The following is a 23,367-nucleotide window of genomic DNA, read 5'->3' on the forward strand; positions in this document are numbered from 1 at the left end:
TGTTAAATGAGAGAAAAGTTGCCTTAATCATGGCCTTCCAAAGAAAACATCATTTTCTTATACGGTTTTTGAAATATTTTGCAAAAAAAAAAAATTTTGGATTTTACAATTTAGGGAAAATGAGTCAATGTCAGTTTTCAATTCCATCATTTCGTTTTTGTAGAACCATTATTTAGCAAAATACGGTCCTGCAAACTTACACTGTTGGGTGAAGGAGTTGATTAGGAACATTTTTAGTCTTTTACAAATTTTTTGTAACCTTTGCCGTTTTCGAGTTATTTAGCAAAAACTGGCTTGATGCAACAATTTTTCAAATTAGCTGAACTTTGAACACCATGTAACACAGTTATTTTCGTGAGTTCAGGGTGTTTTAACCACTTAAAAGAACCGTTTTAAGCTCTTCTTTCCAGTGCTCTAGAGTGAAAAATTATATCTGAAAAATTGCGTCCAGGCTGACCAAAAACAGTCAATCACTATCATTTTTATGCACACCCTGTATACTGGAAGCAAAACCGGTCCTGCAAACTTACGATATTTGGTTAAGAAATTAATTAGGAACATTCTTGGTTTCTTGCAATTTTTTTGTAACTTTCACCGGTTTTGAGTTATTTAGTTTAAACTGACTCGGTTGAAATTATGGTCTGAAATTTAGACATTTTTTAAAAAGCCAGCAAGGACAAAATTGCCCGTAAAACTGACTTCGAGTGAGAAAATGATCATGTCAGTTTGTGTTAACTGATAACACATTTAAGACAAATTTCAAATCAGACATTATGGTGAATAAAGTGTATTTTGGATTTCACATAGTTAATAGAAATCATGGGAAAAAATAAAAGAAAAATCGAATGAATATAGTTTTAAAAAAAAGTTGTATTAAAAAAAACGCATAAATAAATTAACAACCAAAAAGAAAATAGCAAATAAAACAGTGGCTAACGTAAACATAAAATGAATTTCCACCGTGTTTTTCGTATTTTATATACAAAGTTCCTTCGGAAGCTTCTTATAGATTTGCAGCAAACAATTTTCATACTTACTGGCCTTTGATGCTACTTTAATCTAATCACTAAAATTACAGCAACTATAAACAAAATAATAATAATAATAAATTATATTTACAACAAAAAAAAAACGAAGCTTGGATTGTGAACGTTTTATAACAAATCAAATAATATTAGTAGAAAAATAAATAAAAAAAAACACCCTGATAACTATAATATAAGCAAATAATAATAGAAACACAGCTAAACAATGAGGCCTTCACCAACCTCAGAGCTGAAGGTCACTTGAGGAAGGTTCAATTTTCTTCGTCTGTAATCCATGGACGTGGTATTGGAACACACTGTAGATGGACGTCGTACCGTTGTTACTGCTGAAGTACTACTAGGCAAATTGATGTTACTGTCCGTTTTGGTGGACAAAGCCGGTACTAGTGTAGCAGACTTATGGTGGACACTAGGTACTGATCCATTCCTGGAAGGATTCCTCCGGAATATTTCTAGGGTTAATTGACTTCCGTATGACCTGCACAAAATAAAGGTTTAGTAACTCGGCTGTTTGATTGAAAAAGCAACATTACCTAATAAGATTCAGAATATCGATCTCGGGCATCATGACGACGTTATGCTTGTCGACAAAGATGATATAATCTCCAGGCAGAATGCCAGCCCTTTCTGCTGGCATCCCTTTTTCCACCCTTTCGATACGTGGTGGGTGGGTCCACACTACCGAGAATCCGAAACCCGATTTGGCTGGACGGGATAATTTTTTGGTTTGCGTGAATGGTGTCCTAGAAATTCAAAATATTGTTTTATATTAGTAGTTAGTAAGTTTTTTAAAAGGGAATTAACTAGTAATGGTTAATTACAGAAAAGTTTGTATGGTAAATTACAAATACTGTATTTTTGACAGTTCAAACTTTGACACCGCTTTTCTCCCTGACTGTACTGAATTTTGTAGTATTTTTTTACGTTATTGAATAGAAAATTTAATGAGGATTCCAAAAATGTGCTTAAAACAGTAATTTTCTCACTCGAAGTGGGTTTTACAGGCAAATTTTTCCCTGGCTGTACTTTTAAACTCTGTTCCTTACAGTTCAAATTTTGACACCGCTTTTCTCCATGACTGTACTGAATTTTGTATTATTTTTTTAGGTTATTGAATAGAAAATTTAATGAGGATTCTAAAAGTATGCTTAAAACAGTAATTTTCTCACTCCAAGTAGCTTTTATAGGCGACTTTGTCTATGACGGTTCTTTAAAACTATGTTTCTGACAGTTCAAACTTTGACACCGCTTTTCTCCCTCACTGTACCAAATTTTGTAGTGTTTTTTAGGTTATTGGACAGGAAATTTAATAAGGATTCTAAAACGTTGCTTAAAATACTAATTTTCTCACTCCAAGTGGGTTTTACAGGCGATTTTGTCTCTGACTGTTCTTTTAAACTATGTTTCTGGCAGATCAAATTTAGACACCGCTTTTCGCCCTGACTGTATCAAATTTTTTAGTGTTTTTCAGGTTATTGGATAGGAAAGTTCATGAAGATTCCAAAAATGTACTTAAAACTGTAATTTTCTCATTCCAAGTAGGTTTTACAAGCAGTTTTGTCCCTGACTATTCTTTCAAACTGTGTTTCTGTCAATTCAAACTTTGACACCATTTTTCTCTTTGACTGTACCATATTTTGTAGTGTTTTTGAGGTTATTGGATGGGAAACTTAATGAGGATTTCAAAAATGTACTTAAAACAATCATTTTCTCACTGCAAGCGGGTTTGACAGGCGATTTTGTCCCTGACTGTCCTGTCAAACTGTGTTTCTGGCAGTTCAAATTTTGCCACCACTTTTCTCCCTGACTATATCAAATTTTCTAGTGTTTTTTAGGTTCTGACATGGAAAATTTAATGAGGATTCCAAAAATGTGCTTAAAATAATCATTTTCTAACTCCAAGTGGGTTTTACAGGCAATTTTGTCCCTGACTGTCCTGTCAAACTGTGTTTCTGGCAGTTCAAACTTTGACACCGCTTTTCTCCCTGACTGTACCAAATTTTGTAGTGGTTCTTTAGGTTAATGGATAGAAAATTTAATGAGGATTCCAAAAATGTGCTTAAAACAGTCATTTTCTCACTCCAAGTAGCTTTTACAGTCGATTTTGTCTCTGCATGTTCCTCAAACTGTGTTTCTGGCAATTGAAACTATGACATCGCTCTTCTTAGCTCTTCTCACTGACTGTACCAAATTTTGTAGTGGTTTTTTAGGTTAGTGGATAGAAAATTTAATGAGGATTCCAAAAATGTGCTTAAAACAGTCATTTTCTCACTCCAAGTAGCTTTTACAGTCGATTTTGTCTCTGCATGTTCCTCAAACTGTGTTTCTGGCAATTGAAACTATGACACCGCTCTTCTCACTGACTGTACCAAATTTTGTAGTGGTTTTTTAGGTTATTGGATAGAAAATTTAATGAGGATTTCAAAAATGTACTTAAAACAATCATTTTCTCACTGCAAGCGGGTTTGACAGGCGATTTTGTCCCTGACTGTCCTGTCAAACTGTGTTTCTGGCAGTTCAAACTTTGTCACCACTTTTCTCCCTGACTATATCAAATTTTCTAGTGTTTTTTAGGTTCTGACATGGAAAATTTAATGAGGATTCCAAAAATGTGCTTAAAATAATCATTTTCTCACTCCAACAGGCAATTTTGTCCCTGACTGTCCTGTCAAACTGTGTTTCTGGCAGTTCAAACTTTGACACCGCTCTTCTCACTGACTGTACCAAATTTTGTAGTGGTTTTTTAGGTTAGTGGATAGAAAATTTAATGAGGATTCCAAAAATGTGCTTAAAACAGTCATTTTCTCACTCCAAGTAGCTTTTACAGTCGATTTTGTCTCTGCATGTTCCTCAAACTGTGTTTCTGGCAATTGAAACTATGACACCGCTCTTCTCACTGACTGTACTAAATTTTGAAGTAGTTTTTTAGGTTAGCGAATAGAAAATTTAATGAGGATTCCAAAAATGTACTTAAAACAATCATTTTCTCACTCCAAGTGAGTTTAGTTTCTTGAATTCTTTTTAAGAGGCTAAACAAGTAAACATTAGAAACAATCTTTACACCCTAGATCATTATAGAAATTCAATACTTGTCGAGTTATAATCTAATTAGCATTAGAAATGTCCAACAAGGTAATAGCAAATTATAAGTACCTGGAAAAGCATTCAAGTGTTGCAGAAGATATAATTTCTAGTGCAGAAATTTGATGATTCAATAGACTTCTAGTCTCAATTATTTTTGTATGATGTCAAACTCTTTTATTATTCTATTTGTTTATTTTCAACTATGTATATAATAACGTTATTTCTTATGTGTAAACCAGGTGGAAACTCACTTTGTTTGATTGAATGTCAATATGCTTTTTGTTATAAATGGGCTTAGGTACTTTTTACAGTTAAGAGACCTAATCTACCTAATTTTTCGACAGAAATCAAACACTTTCCACCTGAGCATGTTACCTACCTGCCAAATTTATTTCCTGTAGCTTTCCGTTGCATAGCAGCAGGTATAGCCTCAGGACCATCAACTGGATCAAGCTCCAAGTAACGCAGAAAAAGATGTTCATCAGCATATTTTTGCTGCTCGCTTAAAACTGCTTTATTAGTTGATCTGCACAATACAAAAAATAAATGCAACTATCACGAGATAATAGCAAAAACGAACCTCTTCAATTCGGTTTCGATGCCATCGAGGCTGAGAACCTCCTCGACCACGCTTTCGGAGCAGCATCCTTCTTGATCCCCCATCTCGTTGACCTGGTGACCGGTCAGGTGGAGGTCAGTTTCGATCAGGTCATTGGTTACTGGTGCATTGCCCAGACGTCCTTCGGATTGAGGCAGCAATCGATAACGACCATCGATAATCTAATAAAGAGTATTCGTTAGCGTGGTCGTAAAGTGTTAACGCACAGCAAAAGTGACTGAAAAACGCTCAATTTCCTGCATCAATTTTTGCTGAAATGGAAGTTCCATAATATTTAATTTCCGCGTTAATCGGTGATTTACGAAACTAGTCCGGAAACAATTTCCAGTTTTATAGCTTTTTCCAGACTAGGTAGCTCCAGTTTACGAGCCAAATTCGCAAAGTTTTCAGCAGTAACAAAATAATTTTCTATTTTCATAATAAGATCCTACACAATATTAACTAGTGCCCAACATAACGTCAGGGTTGGTAAACGTATAATGTATAAGTAATTATTTTGAGTAGGTAATGCGATTTTTATTCCAGGTGAACACGCAAATGTTCAACACGTAACGCAGTTTCCAGCGGAAATTATAATAAAATTTTCGGGAAATTACAGTTTAACTGTTAATTTTCTCCAGTTACAACCTAACTCCTGAATGTAATTAATAATAATAAATCTTAACTCACCTTTCTGTGTACATCCTGAACATCAAAAGACATACATCCCAGAAATTCGCTGCTCCTGTAACAAATAACGATAAATCAATCCCCAGTTCATTTATAACCACTGAAGTGAATAGGTTTGCCAAATTTTACCCCTTTCGGATTTAAAATAAATAGGTACCACTTTTGGGGTTGTTTCGAATTTTCAACGAAATCTGATAGAGAGTGAAAGGTCATCAATAATGTGGAGGGAGTTTCCAACTGGGGAAGAAACACCTTTAAATATGCGGGTGGTCAAAAGCCCTTATTATTTCGTTGTAAAACCTTGAATAATGAGGGTTTGATGTTTGTTCCAATATAAAAGGTTATCATTTTCCTATTATTTGGAGAAACTATTAACTTGTATTTCAATCCTCCTGCATAAATAGGTTTTAGTTAAAAACATGAATAGTTACACACAAAAGCCTGGTACATAGAGCACTATCTAGTGAGTGTTTTTTTTAATTACTGACAAATTCATTATAAGGTTGGAAAAACTGTTTAAAAAGTGGATTTGTAGTGGTGAAACCCTCCAAATAAGGGAGTTATCAGCAAGTTCCTTGGTAGGAGAAGCCACTTATTCCCGGTTATTCCTTCCACTCTAAAAGTCAGGAAACTGACTAGTTGAAGCAAAAAAGAAACAAGCTTCTAACTTAGTATTGTCGGAAAGATCTAAGTATGGGGAACGCGGAGGCCTTTCCAGTTGTTCCATTGCTCTAAATCATCCAAAACCACCGCATTATTGCCTAAAAGCCCTACCAAGTTCCATTACCAGACTTTTACAGCACTTTCCACCACAAAAAAGGAAATTTTCGCGATACTACATTCCACAAAGCTTCGTAGTGGCGTTGAGTAGACAAAAATACTGCCTGGAAGCTTCCCTAGACACTTGAGATTGTCATAAAAAGTTGGAAAGCTTCTTACTTCCTTGTTGCTGTCAAAATTGTGTCTAGAAAGCATTTTATTGTCTACAGATTGTCAAACTGAAAACACCAAGCTTTTCGGAAGATTTTAGTAGTCAAGAACGCTGCCTGAAAGCTTTCCTAGACACTTTGAAATGTCATACAAAATTGGGAAGCTTTTTACTGCCCTGCTATAGTCAAAATTGAGCATAGGAATCATTTCACTGTCTTCAGAATGTCGAACTGAAGACACAAAGCGTCTCGGTGGCTTTGAGTAACCAAAAATGTTGCCTGGAAGCCTTTTTGGTTACTTTGGGTTGTCGTGCAAACTTGGGAAGCTTCTTACTGCTTTGGGGTTGTCAAAATTGTGCCCAATAAATGTTTGATTGTCTCCAAACAGTCAAATTGCACCCATAAACCTTCTCGGAGACTTTGAGTAGTCAAAAATGCAGCTTCCTTAGACACTTTGGATTGTTATACAAGTTGGAAAGCTGCTTACTGCCTTGCTATAACCAAAATTGTGCACCGGAAGCAATTTACTGTCTTCAGATTGTAAAACTGTAAACACAAAGCTTCTTGGTGACTTTGAGTAGTCAAAAATGCTGTCTGGAAGCTTTCCTAAATACTTTGGCTTGTCACACAAAATTGGAAAGCTTCTTACTGTCTTGCTATAGTCAAAAATTCTGCTTAGAAGCCTTCCTGGTCACTTTGGGTTGTCATGCAAAAATTGAGAAGCTTCTTACGGCCTTGGGGTTGTCAAAACTGTGCACAGGAAGCATTTTACTGTCTTCAGATTGTAAAACTGTTAACACAAAGCTTCTTGGTGGCTTTGAGTAGTCAAAAATGCTGTCTGGAAGCTTTCCTAAATACTTTGGGTTGTCACACAAAATTGGAAAGCTTCTTACTGTCTTGCTATAGTCAAAAATTCTGCTTAGAAGCCTTCCTGGTCACTTTGGGTTGTCATGTAAAAATTGGGAAGCTTCTTACGGCATTGGGGTTTTCAAAACTGTGCACAGGAAGCATTTTACTGTCTTCAGATTGTCAAACTAAAACGACAAAGTTTTTCTGTGCCTTGAGTAGTCAAAAATGCAGCCTGGAAGCCTTCGAGTCACTCTGGGTTGTCATACAAAGTTGTTAAGCTTCTTACTGCCTTGGAGTTCTCAAAACTATGCCTAGAAAACATTTTACTGTCTTCAGATCGTCAAACTAAAAACACAAAGTCTTTCTGGTCACTTTGGGTTATCAATTGTGAACCGGAGGCATTTTAGATTGTCAAACTGAAGCCAAAAAGCTTCTTGGTGGCTTTAAGTAGGTAAAAATGCTGCATAAAAGCTTTTTTATTATTTGTCGATGGTCAGATAAAGCCAGGAAGCTTTTTACTGTCTTATAAATGTCTAGAAGCCTTCTCAGAGACGTTGGACTGTCAAATAAAATATGGAAGCTTCTTGATGGCATTTGTTGGTCGAAATCGTTTCCAGAAATCATTTTGTTGTCTTCAGAATGTTAATTACGAACCAAGGAGCTTTTTACTGCCTTAGAATTGTCAGAATTGATGTCTAGAAACCTTCCTAAAGATTCTTGGTCGTCAAATAAAATTTGAAAGCTTCTTGCTGGCTTTTGTTGTTCAAAATCGTTACCAGAAAGCCTTTTACTGTCTTAGAAAGCATAAGAAAGACATAAAGGGTGAGACAATCAACTGGCAATTACAGGACGTAAAAAAATAAAAATATCGTTGATTTTCCCACAAGAAAAGTCCTGACACGACAAATAAGAATCCTTTTCTTATCGCAATCTGAAAAATTACTGAAGCGTATAAGAATGAGTCTTAACCAGCCAAAAAACAACTTTAATGATTGCGGTCAACTTGGGGAAGAATTAATGAATCCGAGGGTGTAGGACAATGCCTACACACACAAAGGTCCGGAAAAGAGCGATTTTTTTCGTCCTTCGAACGAATTTAACGACAAATTTCAAATCATGTGGGTCCATCGCATAATAATTAAAAACTGATTCACCAAAACCACGTGCACGAAAAAACCCTTTTCCATTCTGTCGCTCCTAAATCATATCTTACGACTTCGGATCGACAGACAGTATAAAAAGTTGTTTCACCCTTGTCTGACCTGTATTTTTTCCTTCGGGCAAGGAAGGGTCTAAAAAAGGACAATTCTATGCGCAAGGTGATTGGTTACTAGAAGGAAAAGATGCGTTTAGCACCGACGGCCGTTAAAAACTTTTGAAAGAATATCCTTCTCCATTTTTTTTTTCGCGATTTATGTTGGACCGATAAAAGGAAACAAACTGCGCCGGGGTGTATTACGAAACTGGAGAAGTTTCCTCGGAAATGAATATATCATAAATCTCGTGGGCTCATATTTCTAAATAAATTTCCCCCCGGATTGCGTAATATCCCTTCTGCGCGGGTTGTTTTTGCCGAAAAGGGTTCGATAAAGCTGATGTCTCTTTAGTTTTTGCTGTCGATTTTTTAGGCCTCTTTCTATAAAGATTTTGGCTTTATCGTCGTATTTGACAAATTTAGGGATAAATCTAAATGTTTTTGTTGTAAAGAATAAGTGGTATTTTTTGGGAGAATACTCAATTATATTGTTCTGTTTTTGTTTCAACAGTAATTTTCATCAGAAAGTATCGCTTTATCAGAAAATCAGATTGACATATTATGACCTACTGCTAAATGTCAGTTATAAATATATCCATACGCGCTTAACTTTAAATATAATCCCTTTTTTCTGTCAACACATTTTAGACACTTGATAATTCGGTCTTAGGAACAGAAGATCCAATAAATACAGTCTATATATGGAAAAAATTAAATGTTAATCTAGAACACTCGTAGATATGAATTTCTGATAAAATAAGTTTAATTAGTATTATTTTTACATTACAAAATGGCATAAAATTGCTGTTACAGCACAAATCTATCAAAATAAAGTCAAAATCGATACGGATTCCACTTTAATCGGATTTAGTGAATAGATTTATTTCAAATGTCCGAGTGAGTCTTCAGAAGAAGCCATACCAAGAATTGGATTAGATTTATGTGGATTTACTACAGGCAAAACCAAAAAATCACTGCAAAAAAATTCAAGTTAAAAAATGTACATAATTGCATCCATTTATTGATAAAGTCAATCGATAATCGATTATCCAAGTTATCATACAGACTATCGAAAAAAAGTCCAAGTTTACTTTTTTGTTTATAACTCTTACAGTTTTTGAGATATTTTGATCGTATTGCTATTGGCTAAGCTAAATTTATTCAGCAAAGTACTTGAAGAATTAAAAATTAGTTAAAATCAGTTGAATTGCACTTTATAGGTTCATGGGTCTAATTTTGACAGTTGGGATGTTTGGCTGTTTGTTTTATACGTACTGTCCAAATATTATGTCTCGTAAAGCTGTAAAACTACAAAAACGTACTTAAAAGATTGGAAATGTGTAAAAATCACTTGCATTTCATAAGTTTATGGGTCAAATTTTGACAGTCATAGACGTGACCACTGTCAAAATGTGTCCCATTAAGCTATAAAACTAGAAAAAACTTTTTTAAAGATTGGAAATGTGTAAAAATCAACTTACTTGCATTTTATAAGTTTATGGGTCTTATTTTGACAGTTGCAACGTTTGTCTGTTTGCTTACACGCATTTTGAACTGTCATAAACATGAGTACTGTCAAAATCCGTTCCATTAAACTATAAAACTAGAAAAATTTACTAGAAAAGCTGTAAACAAGTAAAAATCAACTAAATTGCATTTTATATGTGTATGAATGGCATTTTGATAGTTGAGACGTTTGGCTGTTAGCTTTACACGTATTTTGAGCAGTCATAACATCCTATTAAACTATAAAAGTAGAGCAAAGTAATTAAACGATTGTAAATGTGTAAAAGTCAACTGAATTACATTTTATAGGTTTATGAGTGTTTGTTACAGTTCGTTATTTATTTTATTCATATTTTATACTGTCGTGAACGTGCCAGCTGTCCCATAAACTACAAAAAACTTACTTAAAAAATAGGAAATGCGTAAAAATCAACTGAATTGCATTTTATTCAGGTCTATGAGTGGCATTTTGACAGTTGTAATGTTTGACTGTTTGTTTTACACCTTAAAACTGTCATAAACGTGACGATTGTGAAAATCCCTCTTATTAAGCTATAAAACTATAGGAAAGTACTTGAAAGAAATGTATAAAAATTAACTAAACTGTATTTTATAGGTTCATGGGTTTCATTTTGACAATTTGGGCGTTTGGCTGTTTGCTTTACACGTATTTTGAACTGTCAAAAACCTTTCCATAAAGCTATAAAACTAGAGCAATAGTGATAAACTTTTTGTTGATTTTATTCGCATTTCAATCACCATTTAATGTTTCAACTTTGTAAAAGGCAGAAAACAGTAAATTCTATCTTTTGTAGAAATTTGGTCACCTTGCTTGCCAGTTTTTACAGTAGATCAAAGAAAAACACTTTCCCAACGTTTCTATTAGTTTTATTTTATGCTTTTAGATTGATTTTACGGTTGTAATTTCCCGTTTCTAACTAGTGCTTCTGGCTTCTGCAATCGTATTTATAACCCAACACAAATCAACCAATAATTAATTGCCTCTGCCAATCCACAATTCTACCTTGACCCAACCACAGCCAGTAAAATTTATAATTAATTCTGCATTGTAATGAGAAGGAACATAAATTGTGATGTTACTAGTCTAAAACTTTTCTATGTAATTTATACTGCAAAATCAATCAAAAACTCGTAAAAAATAACAAACAAAATCCCAACTTCTGCTATAGTTTTATAATTAATTATAAGTTCCTGTTGACTGGCTTGTCTTTTAGCATGATCCATAAAGTTTTAATTAAGTCCTAATTGAGAAACTGTTTGAAAGAACGCTTTAACACAACAGAAAAGTTGGAAGTTTTCGAAAACACAAGCACTTTTGTCTTGCAAAACTAGCACCATTCAAAACTTAGCAGACAATTCATATTATACTGAAATAATTAAGTTAATTCAGAACATTTCTGAAGCTGTAAAATTTGATTTTTGACTGCTTGCCCTAATTTGGGTTTAGAAATTTAATTTAAAGTTTATAGTGAATTCTCAGGTCTACTTACCTCTAACTTACTCAATTAGGGCATTTTTGGAAAGGCTTAAGTAAACTACCACTAATTTTTTAAACAAAAAAATTCCGTATTGCGGCACTATCACTTAATAAAAAAAATACACAGCACGTAACTGGACACTTCCTAGGGAAATCGCTTAACGTACTAAAGGGTAATTTACGGCACGAAACGGGCAGTTTTATAAATAGGCTGTTTCGTAATCACAGGGTGAAAACCGCCACAGAGGAGGATAGGCCATTTAGGAGGTTTCGCAGAAAACGAGAGGTAGGGAATATTCAGTGGTCCCAGATTGTGAAAACCTAGTCAACGTTGCCAGATCCTCCAGAAAATCTTCAATAAAATTTCCACCCCACTTCGTCCACAACTTTTCCAGCTACATCAACAAAGCGAAACCGCTTGAAAACTGAAACTTTCCCAAGCAAACTGCGGATGGATAACCGGAAAAGTTTCAACAACAACTCAACTTTCGACTACGTTCGCTATTCCTCTTTACTGGTGTTCTAAGGAAACTTTGCCGGGAATTTTCCCGTCTGAGAAAAGGACGACGATAGCGGTCGGAAAGTGGCCTTCCCTAAACGGCCGGTTTATCGATCCCGGGAAATGCGCATTGAAATCGCGACGTTGCCACACGTTTTCCGGCGGATGTTTCCCTCTTAGTTGGATATTTATTATTGCCAGGGCACAAAAAGAAAATTAATTTATATGTCGTGAGGGCATGCCTATGGGGAAATATAGCTCTTATTGGCCTCCAGCATTACGCCGTCTAAAGCAACTGACTTCGAATGGGAATGATTGAATTTAGAGCAGCAGGAGTTGCGTTCTTGGAAGGTTTAAAGAGATTTTATCTAATCTACTTAACTTAGAAGGAAATAGTTTAGGGTTTTAATCATTAGTAGATTAATTGTAGCTGAAATTATCTTGTTGTAGCTTTTTGGGTAAAAAATAATGATGGGTAGTTTACCAGTAAATTCAACTCAAACTTCTCGTCGACTATACCAAATTTTGTAGTGTTTTTCAGTTTATTGGATGGGAAATTCAATGAAAATTCCAAAAATCTGCTTAAAGCAGCCACTTTCTGATGCCAAGTTGGTTTTACAGGCGATTTTGTCCTTTCAAACTATGTTTCTGACAGTTCAAACTTGAATGAAATTGACTGTATGAAAGTGACTGTATGAAATTTTGTAGTGTTTTTCAGTTTGTTGGATGGGAAATTCAATGGAGATTCCAAACATGTGCTTAAAACAGCCATTTTCTCATGCCAAGTTGGCTCTACAGGCGATTTTGTCCCTGACTGTGCTTTTAAATTGTGTTCCAATTTTGGGACCGGTTTTCTCCCTGACTGTACCAAATTTTGTAGTGTTTTTCAGTTTTTTGGATAGGATATTCAAAAAAAATTCCAAAAATTTGCTTAAAACAGTAGTTTTCTCACTCCAAGTGCATTTTACAAGCGAGTTTGTCCCTGACTGTCTTTTCAAACCGTTTTTTCCAGCAGTTCAAACTTTGACACCGCTTTTCTCCCTGACTCCACTAAATTTTGTAGTATGTTTTCAGGTTATTGGATAAGATATTTCATGTGGGTTCCAAAAGTGTGCCTAAAACAGTCATTTTCTCACTCCAAGTGGGTTTTACAAGCGATTTTCTTCCTGACTGTCCTTTCAAACTGGGTTTCTGGCAGTTCAAATTTTGACACCGCAGTTCTCACCTACTGTAGCAAATTTTGTAGTGTTTTTTCAGGTTATTTGATAGAAAATTTAATGAGGATTCCAAAAATTTGCTTAAAACAGTAGTTTTCTCACTCCAAGTGCATTTTAAAAGCGAGTTTGTCCCTGACTGTCTTTTCAAACTGTTTTTCCAGCAGTTCAAACTTTGACACCGCTTTTCTCCCTGTCTCCCCAAACTTTTGTTGTATGTTTTCATGTTATTGGATAAGAAATTTAGAGTGGATTCCAAAACTGTGCCCAAAATAGACATTTTCTCACTCCAAGTGGGTTTTACAAGCGATTTTCTTCCTGACTGTCCTTTCAAACTGGGTTTCTGGCAGTTCAAATTTTGACACCGCAGTTCTCACTGACTGTAGTAAATTTTGTAGTGTTTTTTCAGGTTATTGGATAGAAAATTTAATGAGGATTCCAAAAATGTGCTTAAACCGATCATTATCTCACGCCAAGTGGGTTTTACAGGCAATTTTGTCTTTGACTGTCCTCTAAACCGTGTTCAAATTTCAGACCACAAATTCAACTGATTTAAATATTTTTTGCACCAAACCAGTTTTTCCAAAATAATGCGAAAACGGTGAAAGTTGCAAAAAAATTGCTAGAGATCAACAATGTTCATAATCCACTTCTTAATCCAACACACCCTAAGTTTGCCGGACCGTTTTTTCTTCCAGTATACACGGTGTACAAGTATGGTGGTTCAATATTTTTGTCAACCCTGTACGCAATTTATAAGATAGAATTTTTTACTCGACACCATTGGAAAAAGGAGCTCAAAACGGTTCTTTTAAGTGGTTGAACCACCTTTAACTCCCAAAAATAACTGAGTTACAAGGTGTTCAAGCTTCAAACCACAGTTTTAAGTAAAGTATTTGTTGCACCAAAGCAATTTTTCCTAAATAACTGAAAAACGGTGAAAGTTACAACAAAATTGCAAGAGACCAAAAATGTTCCTAATAAATTTTTTAACTCAACGCCCTAAGTTTGCAGGACCGTTTTTGCTTCCTGTATACAGGGTGTGCAAGAAACTTATGGTGGTTCACTATTTTTGTTACCCTGTACGCAATTTTTCAGATAGAATTTGTTGCTCAACACCTCTGGAAAGAGGAGCTCAAGACGGTTAATTTGAGTGGTTCAACCCCCATGAACTCCCAAAAATAACCAAGTTACAGGCTGCTTAAATTTCAAACCACAATTTCAACTAATTTGAAAATTTGTTGCATCAAACCAGTTTTTGCTAAATAACTCAGAAAAGGTAAAAGCTACGAAAAGTTTGAAAGAGAACAAAAATGTTCGTAAGGAAAAGATAAACTCATCCTTGGAAGTTTTAGAGCCCGTCAGTGCCGCTACTATACAGAGGGTGCATGAAAAGTGTAGTGATTCAGATTTATGTCTTTTCAAATTAATGATAGCCATGACCACTGGTCAAATTGGAATTTACTGGTAAAATTGATTAATTTCCCTGTCACCCTGAATTTTATTTTACCTTAAAAATACACTATTTTTTGCTTCACCTTGTATAGAACTTAAACCAGAAAACGATATCATACATAATACTCACATAGTGGTCCGGTCTCGATGCCAAACTTCGATATGGATTCTTTTTCTACTGTCTGCAGGTAGTTTTGGGAACTTGAAGGTATGGTTGAAAATGGGTTTTGAACAATTGCTTTGCACAGCGGTTCGTTGCAGGACTGCATTCTTCTTTTGACTCCTGCTAGTTTGCGACCGGTCGTATATGGCAACCTGTAAATTTACAACCATAAAAATTATCTTTGTTTGCTCTTCAATTTAAAACGAATTGAGTGTAGGAGAGACGTGTGTAACGTCTTAAACGGTTTCTCCCCTTCAGCAGGAATATTTGCCTTGCCATATTGACATACATTCGTCAAATAAAAGCAACATGGGTTTCAAAGGAAGTCTAGGCGATATCGTTTTTCATTGACAACTCCACATGTCGGCGGAATATCTAAGAAGGAGTTATTCAACAAGACACCGTATCTTTTCACGTCAACATAGCACCGAATGAGTGACACAACAGGTCTTGGATATCTGATACCGCTGGCGATGTTTGCCAACAATTTAGTTCGCTTTTGCCAGAATGTAGCCAGATAAATCAGTTTTCCTTTTGATGATTTAGTCGGATGAGTATTGGGGCCAGGAAAAACTGATTTATACTTTATACGGATAGGAAATCAATGAACAGATGTTCTTTTAGAATTTCATAATAAATCGTTAGGGTGTGGTTATTTGCACCCATTTCCGGTGGTGGTGAGGGTGAATTGAAAAACAAAATTATGTTATTTAATTTGTAATAACTCACCTTTACGTATGGGTTAATGGATTCGCCTTCACCTCTGTACAAATCGTGGCATCGTATCACTAGAAATTAATAATCAATTATATAGAACAATCAACAAACTACTGATGTGATTTAGTAAAACCGAAAAAAATACAAATAATTTTCCTGAAAAACTCTAAATATAGGAAAGTTAGCAGGAAAAGCTTATATTGATGGGTTTTAATGGAATAAATGGATATTTAAATTTGCAAAGGTCAAATTGAGCTTTAGAAATCAAAAGCCTGAAAGCTGGCATGCATCAGTTCTCCGAAATTGCTTTTCCCCTAAACATTTAATGTTCCATTCAATAAATCACGAATTATTTGTTACTGAATGTTTTATATCTGAGATTTACTTGCAGTTGGGTGTGAATAGATTATTTTAATATTTTAGTTTGTTATTTTTCCACTTTAAAGAACATTACATAGTTTTTCTCTACTGGGTTACCTCAAAATTATTTCTCGGAGTGGTATATCCTTAACTTAAACACCCTGCATATAGTCAGGTACTCTCTGTCCCAGACGAAATGGCAGTGACGACATATTGAAATTAGCTTATTAGATAAGTTCCCAAGATTTTCTTTGATATTTTCTGGTTGTCGGCTTGAGCGTTTTTTCCGGTGATATCATCAGTTTCCGACCTCTAACTTGAGGCCTTCCTGAGATATTCAAGAAAAACAACGAAAAACTAGAGTCAATTTTGACGATCTCTGGCGGCCAAACGGTGCAACTTAGACCTGTCCGCTCAACGTCACGTGATAGCTCCATTTATTAACATTCATTTGTTATAAGGTGTGTCTATGCAGAATGTTTCAAATAAGCGAGTTATGGACGGTTTTTGAAAAAGTGCAAAAAATTTTGATTTAAATTTGTAATTTTTGGGCCTACTATACTAACTAACAGCGGTCATATTGGATTTTGCTCAATCAAAGTGGTTTTTTTTTTACTAATTTTAAACTGGGGAACACGAATCTGACATCAATTTTATTTTGACAAATGACACCCCACGTCACATTTCTACCAGAAACCTAAAACAATTTTCGAAAATTCAAAAAATGTTTAGACAGATATATGGGTACCCCTTGGGTACCCCCTGTGAAAAATATCAAAAATTCAGTTTTTTATTCAGTTTTCTGATTGAGCTGTATACGTGGTAAAAATTTCACACTTCTAACTCAAACGCTTTTCGAGATATTCATGAAAATAAATAAACAACTTTGACGCTCTCTAGCGGCCAAATGGTACCATTTAGCCTAATACGGACAACGTCACGTGGTAGCCCCATTCATTAGCTTTCTTCTAACATATGATGTGTCAATACAGAGTGTTTCAAATAAGCGAGTTATATAGAATCTTTTGGAAAGCTGCTTGAAAATAAGTTTTTCTGTGTGGATTACTGGATAACTTCAGCCATTTTGGTACTATTCAATTAAAACTTAGTACGGAAAATTATGACTTTGGAAACATGATTCTGCTGTCAAAATGACACAAAACGAAAATCATTGTATTTGTAATTATTAATAACTATTATGTCTGTTTACAGAGGCAATTTCGCACTGGTTTCCAACTAAAAATTGGAAAATGTTGGCTATTATTGGTTGAATGGTCACGTGACATTTTCTGGCTATTGGCATTGAGCTGGACATATTTCTCTGATTATTAGTTGCAGATTATTTCTGCGAACAGACCTATTAAAATTACAAAACAAAAACTAATTCGATAAATTCAAATTAGAGCAGAAAAAAAATTGAGAAAACTGTCAACAAGCGTCAAAAAATCAAAATTGATAATTTTAAGGATTGTTGTTGTCATCTGACACATGCTCAAATTACGGACGTGAAGTTATTTCTGAAACGACCCTAACTAACATTCCCAAATTAAAACCTTTTCCATCTCGCTCAGTTCATATGTAAAAGAAAAGGAACGTCAATTATTACGTCACTGTCACTAGCCCTGGGACAGCTTTTGGTTACTTTACTAGCAAACATCTAACACTTACCATTAACATAAATTCCTCCAGTATTACTAAACATCCTCAAATCCAAACTGCCCCTCACATCCATAATGGCACTCCTTCCAGTACTGTCAGCAAAACTCAAATCATTGTCAACTTTCGGCGATTCAAACATTAGACACTTCCTTATTGTCCTGTTATCACTATCCATGCCACTAGAATGACTTGCTTTGATATCCTTGTTTTCCAGATAACATCCCCTTAAGGGTGTATTTTCGATTGGGAAACCAGCAAAACTTTCCTCGTCGCTCGGAACTAGTTTCTGGGTGGACCAAAATGGAGCTACAGTTGTGGATTCGATAGTTGTGCCATTTATTCTGCTCAGTTTTTTCCGGAAATGTTCCAGTTTTTTTCTTCGTACACAACGTTGTCGTTTTAGGGTGCAGCTGTCTTCCAGTCGAGCCCTTTTCAAACCTTCCGGGTCATCTGGAGTGGTTGATGTTCTTTTTCTGGACTGATTCAAGTCCACACATCTTTCGTTGTAAGTCTCATTGATTTGTATCATGGTTTTTTCTTCCGTGTTGTTATTGTTGCATTTACATAAAAAGTTGTTGTCGAGTTGGTGTGAGTTTTCGTTGGTACTGCTTTTGAACCCAGAATCTGAGGATGCTTCCGAGTTAACATCTATTAATCTGTCATCTTCGTTTTTGTGGTTGTTTTCCACGTTAACTATCAGGCTGGTGTTAGTAGTTGTGGTGGAGTTTTCAAGCAGAAGACCCACAAGTTTGTCCAAAGACATGTCGTTGATGATGGAAGAGTTGTCTGCCTCATTCTCAAAACTGACTCTGCTGAACCTTAAGTCTAAGAACTTTCTGACTAGAGGAGACACTCGAACTTCTGGTTCTGTGAATCCAGGTAAAGTAGCTTCAATTTGTTTGACTGTAGTTTCAGTTGTTTTCTTCCCCTCAGCAGGTTTCTTGCAACTGCACAATTCTTCAGCTAAAATGCTTTCAATGTGGGAGTCCACAGCTTCAAAAGGAGTGAAGTAGTTGCTTCCATCACTGACTCTAACTAATTTTTCGTGACTCTCTAAACACTCTTTCTTCTTTTTGATTTTTAGTTTAGGCTGATTTTCTCTGCTTGGGGTTAAGTTACTCAGATCTCTAAACGGACTGAAAGCTTCAGGTAGAGGACTGTTTTTGATCGGTGTAGAGTGAAACTTATTCTCTTTGTCCGCTTCTAAAGCATTCAAACTGCAACGTTTTTGAGTGCTGTTTCTTCTGGAAGTGCTTGATCGTCTTCGTTTGATTTTTTGACGTGGTGTGTTGGGGAGAGATCCGGTGCTCTGAAAGTTGCAATCCGACGGCTTGACTTCCTGATGATCTCGACGGGATAGCACAGTCCATTTCAGCATTTTGCCACCCTGCAAAACCATCCATTATGTTAGAGGCTAATCGGTATTTAAAATCCTACCGCAGTAATAAAAGTAAATCAGATTAGTGGCCCCTTCGTCAAAATGATATTTTATATGCGTTTGACTTGTGCTTATCGGGGAGAGTAAATCAGTAGCACAAGGGAGTGATTACGGCCACAAACTATTACCCACAATATCAACGAGCAAATCTGGCAAATAAAACAGCGTGTGGCCTTTTTAACTTGTAATGCTAATTCACCTTTTTTGAGGAGAGAGTTGCCATCAGCTGCTTTCTCTGGACAACTAAGTTTAATACCGTTTAGTGTATATTTTGGCTAGTAGTTACGGTAAGTAAGCACCCTGGTAAAGCACTTTGCGATAAATTACACCGATAACTCGTATTCAAATGAGACTTTTAAACTATCAAAGGGGGTGAGAACTGTACCGTTGGTTTTATGAATTTCAAGTGAAAACAAACTATACAAACCGAAACCTTTTTATATAACGAACTTTTAACTTACTTAACAACGTTTATTAAAGAAAAAAATTTGTTAAGCTTTACGCTTTTTCTAACATTCAATTGAAAAGCAATAAATTTCACTTTAGGCGTTACGCTCACTAAATTTCTACAGCTTTAACAGCATTTTTAACTTAAAGCGTGGTAAATTTGATAAAGGGCTTTTTATAAGGGTAGAGAAAAAAGTGAATAAACCAGGGAAAATGCTAGAAAAACCTGTCGGAGAAATGCGAAGTTGTTAATTCCAAAATTTGTAGGGAGGCAGGTGTTGGTCTATTAGAGAAGCCCAGCTGGGCTGGGGTACATAAGTTCATTAGGGCCTGTGTCATTGGTTGAAAACAATAGAGTATTTTGTGGGCAAGGAGGATTTTAGTGTACGATAATTTTTACCCAAGACAAGTTTAGAAAAAGAATTTTAAGGAAACTACACTTTATCCGATATTTAGCTTTCATTTGGGACACACTCTCTAAACATTATTATATATTTTAGACAAAGTGCAACAGTAATTTTTTATAACATTCCTGTAAAAGTGGTCAAATAGCTTCAAGATACTTTAAAATAGAAAAACACTTACTTTTAAACGTAAAACTGCGTTTTAAGGCATATAAATCGCAAAGCTTAGTCTGAAATGTCGGAATTTGTAGTTTATTTACAAAAAAGAAGATTATTTGGTAATTTACAGGACTTTGAAAATGCGTAAACTAATTCAAATCGACGGTTTTGCCGCGTATATGACGTGGACGACTTTCAGCAGTTTTATTGGCTAGGACTGTCTGACAGTTGACAGCATCTTCCGATCAGCTGATTTATAACCTCAAAGTGAAGGCACGCAGAGTGCAATGTTGCCAAATAACACGTTTTATAGCACGACACGATAATGTCTTAAAACTTAAAAACTGTAAATGAGAGTTTATAGAAATAAAGATCGTCTTTTATCGTTTCTAATTTGTTGAAGATTAATTTGAATCGGTAAAAGGTTACAAACTGGCAACACGGCTTAGAAAAAGCTGATGATAGAAGGGGTCCTCGCACCTAATTGGTTGAAAACCATCTACGTCATATCTAGCGGGCGTTTTAAATGTTACTATAAAATTTGATTCTTTTTATGTAAGTCTTGTTATGTTAGACTTAGTATATTGAAAAATAATAAAATACGTATTTCATATTTTTTTGCGTCCTAATCAAATATTTAATAGACTTTAAAAGGCAATCCAAAAAATCTTCAAAACTTTAATAAAATAAAATAGACTTTTCTGCAAACTTTTAAAACGTTTTGAACTCTAATAGTAGCAGTAACAGTTTTCGTAGATAAAATAGTCTTTTCAAAATGCTTTATATGTTAAGTGTAAAGACTACTGAAAATAAAACAGTTTAGAAGATAAAGAAATTTCAACAGAAAGTCTAAAAATCTTTTCATTCCAACCTACTGTTTAGCTGTTTTAATTCATTTACCATTCATTCCACAAAAAAAAAAGAATAAGAACAAATACAGGGTGTCCCACTTTTGACCTTTTGATACTGTATGTGTTTTAAAAAAAATGTGTTTTTGATTTTCAATTTTATTTTTTTTTGTAACGTTAATATTGGAACTAGACCAAAACGATTGAATTAGATTCTGAAAGCCCTTTTTATTAATATAGTTATCAATTTTTTCCTATATCCGGAAAACGAAAAATGAAAATTTAGCCCTGACGTTATGTTTGATTTCACTGTCAAAGAAAAGTGCACTGGAATTTTGCCCAAATGAACGTTCTTCCTGGTGTACTATACTGACCTTATTGAATTTAAACCTGTCAAGGTGACCATTTTGACTAATTTTGGCGTGGAGAACACGAATCTGGTGTTCTTGTTGCTGTAACACCATATTTTCACTGACCTTGAAATTAGGACAGTCTTGACAGTATTCAGGGCGTGGCATCCAAAAAAAATCTACATTTTGACAAATCACGCTTTACGGCATCTTTCTACCAGTAACCTAAACTAATTAATGTTGTTGAAGATGATTTTAAAATTTCAAAAATTTTACAAAAAATCCATCCTCCAAGTCCAATCCGTCCTTGTAAAAAATGTCAAAAATTTAGTTTTTAATTTTTCAAAATGAACAAAAAAGTTACACTTAACAAGGTAAAAAATTCACATTCCCAATTGAAACCGTTTTCGAGATATTTACGAAAATGTTCGGAAAAACTATCAATTATTATTTAAAAAAATAATCTTTGACGCTTTCTAAACGTGGCCACTTAGTTATGTCAAGGATTTGTAAAGTATAAGACAGTAGAATTAAAAAATCTGGGAAATTTGAGTAAAAAATTGCCTAAAACTTTATAAGTATTCATTTGGTATCTAAATTAGCAAACATCAGTGATGAAAGAATACTGAACTGATTAAAACGTTTGTTTCTATTATAAATCAAGGAAATAATTTTCTACTCTTAAACTGACCAGTAACCAAACATGCGTGCTTTTCGGTCGCAAGTCAAAAACCTAATAACAACCCTCTTGTCCATAAACTTCTAGCATTAGAACTAGTTCAACTCAGTGCACACCTTTCCTTACAAAAATGATTTACACAGATAGCAGACCCAGGACCTTTTTTTCCTTGAGGTGCATTCTGAACCGATAGACCTTTCAGAAACTAGTCCCGCTTATTCGTTATAGGACTTATGGGAAAGAGACCTTTTTTTGACGTCCCCCTTAGCCCGTGCATAAATTTTACCCTTATCAATGTTGAGACAGTAGGAAATTATTTTAATTCGTTCTAGTAATAGTGGGTTTGTCAATGAAGTCTTCGGAGATGACGTGGAAGCTGCAGTTCCGGGTCCTATTTAAAAAGTTAGAAAGTTAGGGGTTAAGGGGGTTGGAATGTCTTCTCTTTGTCTCCTTTTTGAAGTGTCTGGCTATTGTTTTATTTTATTCAGTTGTTTTAGGTGAGGTTGGATTGGAATTTATTACATTAGGGAGAACGATTATGTTTGCAGAATGAAAACAAAAACTGTAACTACTACACTCGTTACGGTGTGGCAAGCATTGTAGTGCCATATGGTGCTCTTTTAACCCCTTTTTTTACTCCACCTGAATGATTGACGCATGCTAAATATTTAACAGAATCTAGCAACAAAAGTCAGAGGCGTCTCACTACTGATTAAATGCTAAAGGTTTCTTTTAACGAAGAAGTGGCAGAAGGTTGACGTATGTTGAAAACCAATTCTTCAAATTAAATTGTTATTTTATGCTTGTTTGAGCAACGTGTAGAACCAAAATTGATGCTTAATGGTGCGAGCAGGTGATGGGTGCCAGGCACCTGTGAAATTTTTCTGTAAACTACTTCTTTCTTAAAATTTCGTTTGAAAGAAGAGTTTAAACTGCATCGGTGGCTTGTTCTGGTTCACCCTTAAACCCCAACTGCATATGCCCCTTGCAAAAATCCCGCGCCTTTCAAATTGCATTTCGGGCTTGTTTTTTTTTTAGTACAGATGCACGCAGCATCTCGCCCCAATTTCAAAGGAGACCTTCTCTCTCTTTCACTTCCGTAAGGAATTTGAAAAGAGCCTCCGCCAGGTGATAGCTTTAACCTTCCTAAGGGTCGGGCACAGACCCTACAACAATAAGTGATCTAATTTTAAATAACACAATATAAGGGACTTAAAGTCGCTTTCTGGAAAAATTGTTATTGATTAGGGAGTCGTAACTGATTTTCTCACGATTTGCAATTAAGAGTCGTATTGTCCTAATCTATGACTAGACGGAAAGTTGACTGGTTTTCTAGCGTTCTTAACTATAATTCGTCTAGGAGATGCAATTAGTCAGCTAATTGTACAACCCCTTTACAAAAAAAAAGTTACGCCACTGAAAACAGTTGTCGTGCATAGGGCTGCGTTTAACTGGACAAAGCGGGTTAAAGTGTCGATTGTCACCCTCAACTTTGAAAAAATCTCCGCAAAATCATTTAC

The 23,367-nt window shown here is 35.2% G+C and overlaps 1 protein-coding gene across 1 annotated transcript in view; it reads right to left on the reverse strand.

The window, feature by feature from the left end:
• Positions 1 to 852: 852 nt before the first annotated feature.
• LOC145735310 (uncharacterized) overlaps positions 853 to 23,367 on the reverse strand; it is a 31,657-nt gene continuing 9,142 nt past the window's right edge. The window contains exons 2-9 of the mRNA XM_081989157.1: positions 17,532 to 18,909; positions 15,516 to 15,574; positions 14,754 to 14,938; positions 5,419 to 5,473; positions 4,711 to 4,910; positions 4,510 to 4,656; positions 1,580 to 1,789; positions 853 to 1,524 (exon numbers count right to left, since the gene is read on the reverse strand). Of these exons, the coding sequence (XP_081845283.1) occupies positions 1,245 to 1,524; positions 1,580 to 1,789; positions 4,510 to 4,656; positions 4,711 to 4,910; positions 5,419 to 5,473; positions 14,754 to 14,938; positions 15,516 to 15,574; positions 17,532 to 18,900 (2,505 nt within the window). The 5' untranslated portion in view covers positions 18,901 to 18,909 and the 3' untranslated portion in view covers positions 853 to 1,244. The remainder of the gene's footprint in view (positions 1,525 to 1,579; positions 1,790 to 4,509; positions 4,657 to 4,710; positions 4,911 to 5,418; positions 5,474 to 14,753; positions 14,939 to 15,515; positions 15,575 to 17,531; positions 18,910 to 23,367) is intronic.

Source organism: Ips typographus, linkage group LG11 (assembly GCF_016097725.1).
Source record: "Ips typographus isolate SLU linkage group LG11, UJ_Ityp_2.0, whole genome shotgun sequence".
In the NCBI taxonomy this organism is placed as follows: Eukaryota; Metazoa; Arthropoda; class Insecta; order Coleoptera; family Curculionidae; genus Ips; species Ips typographus.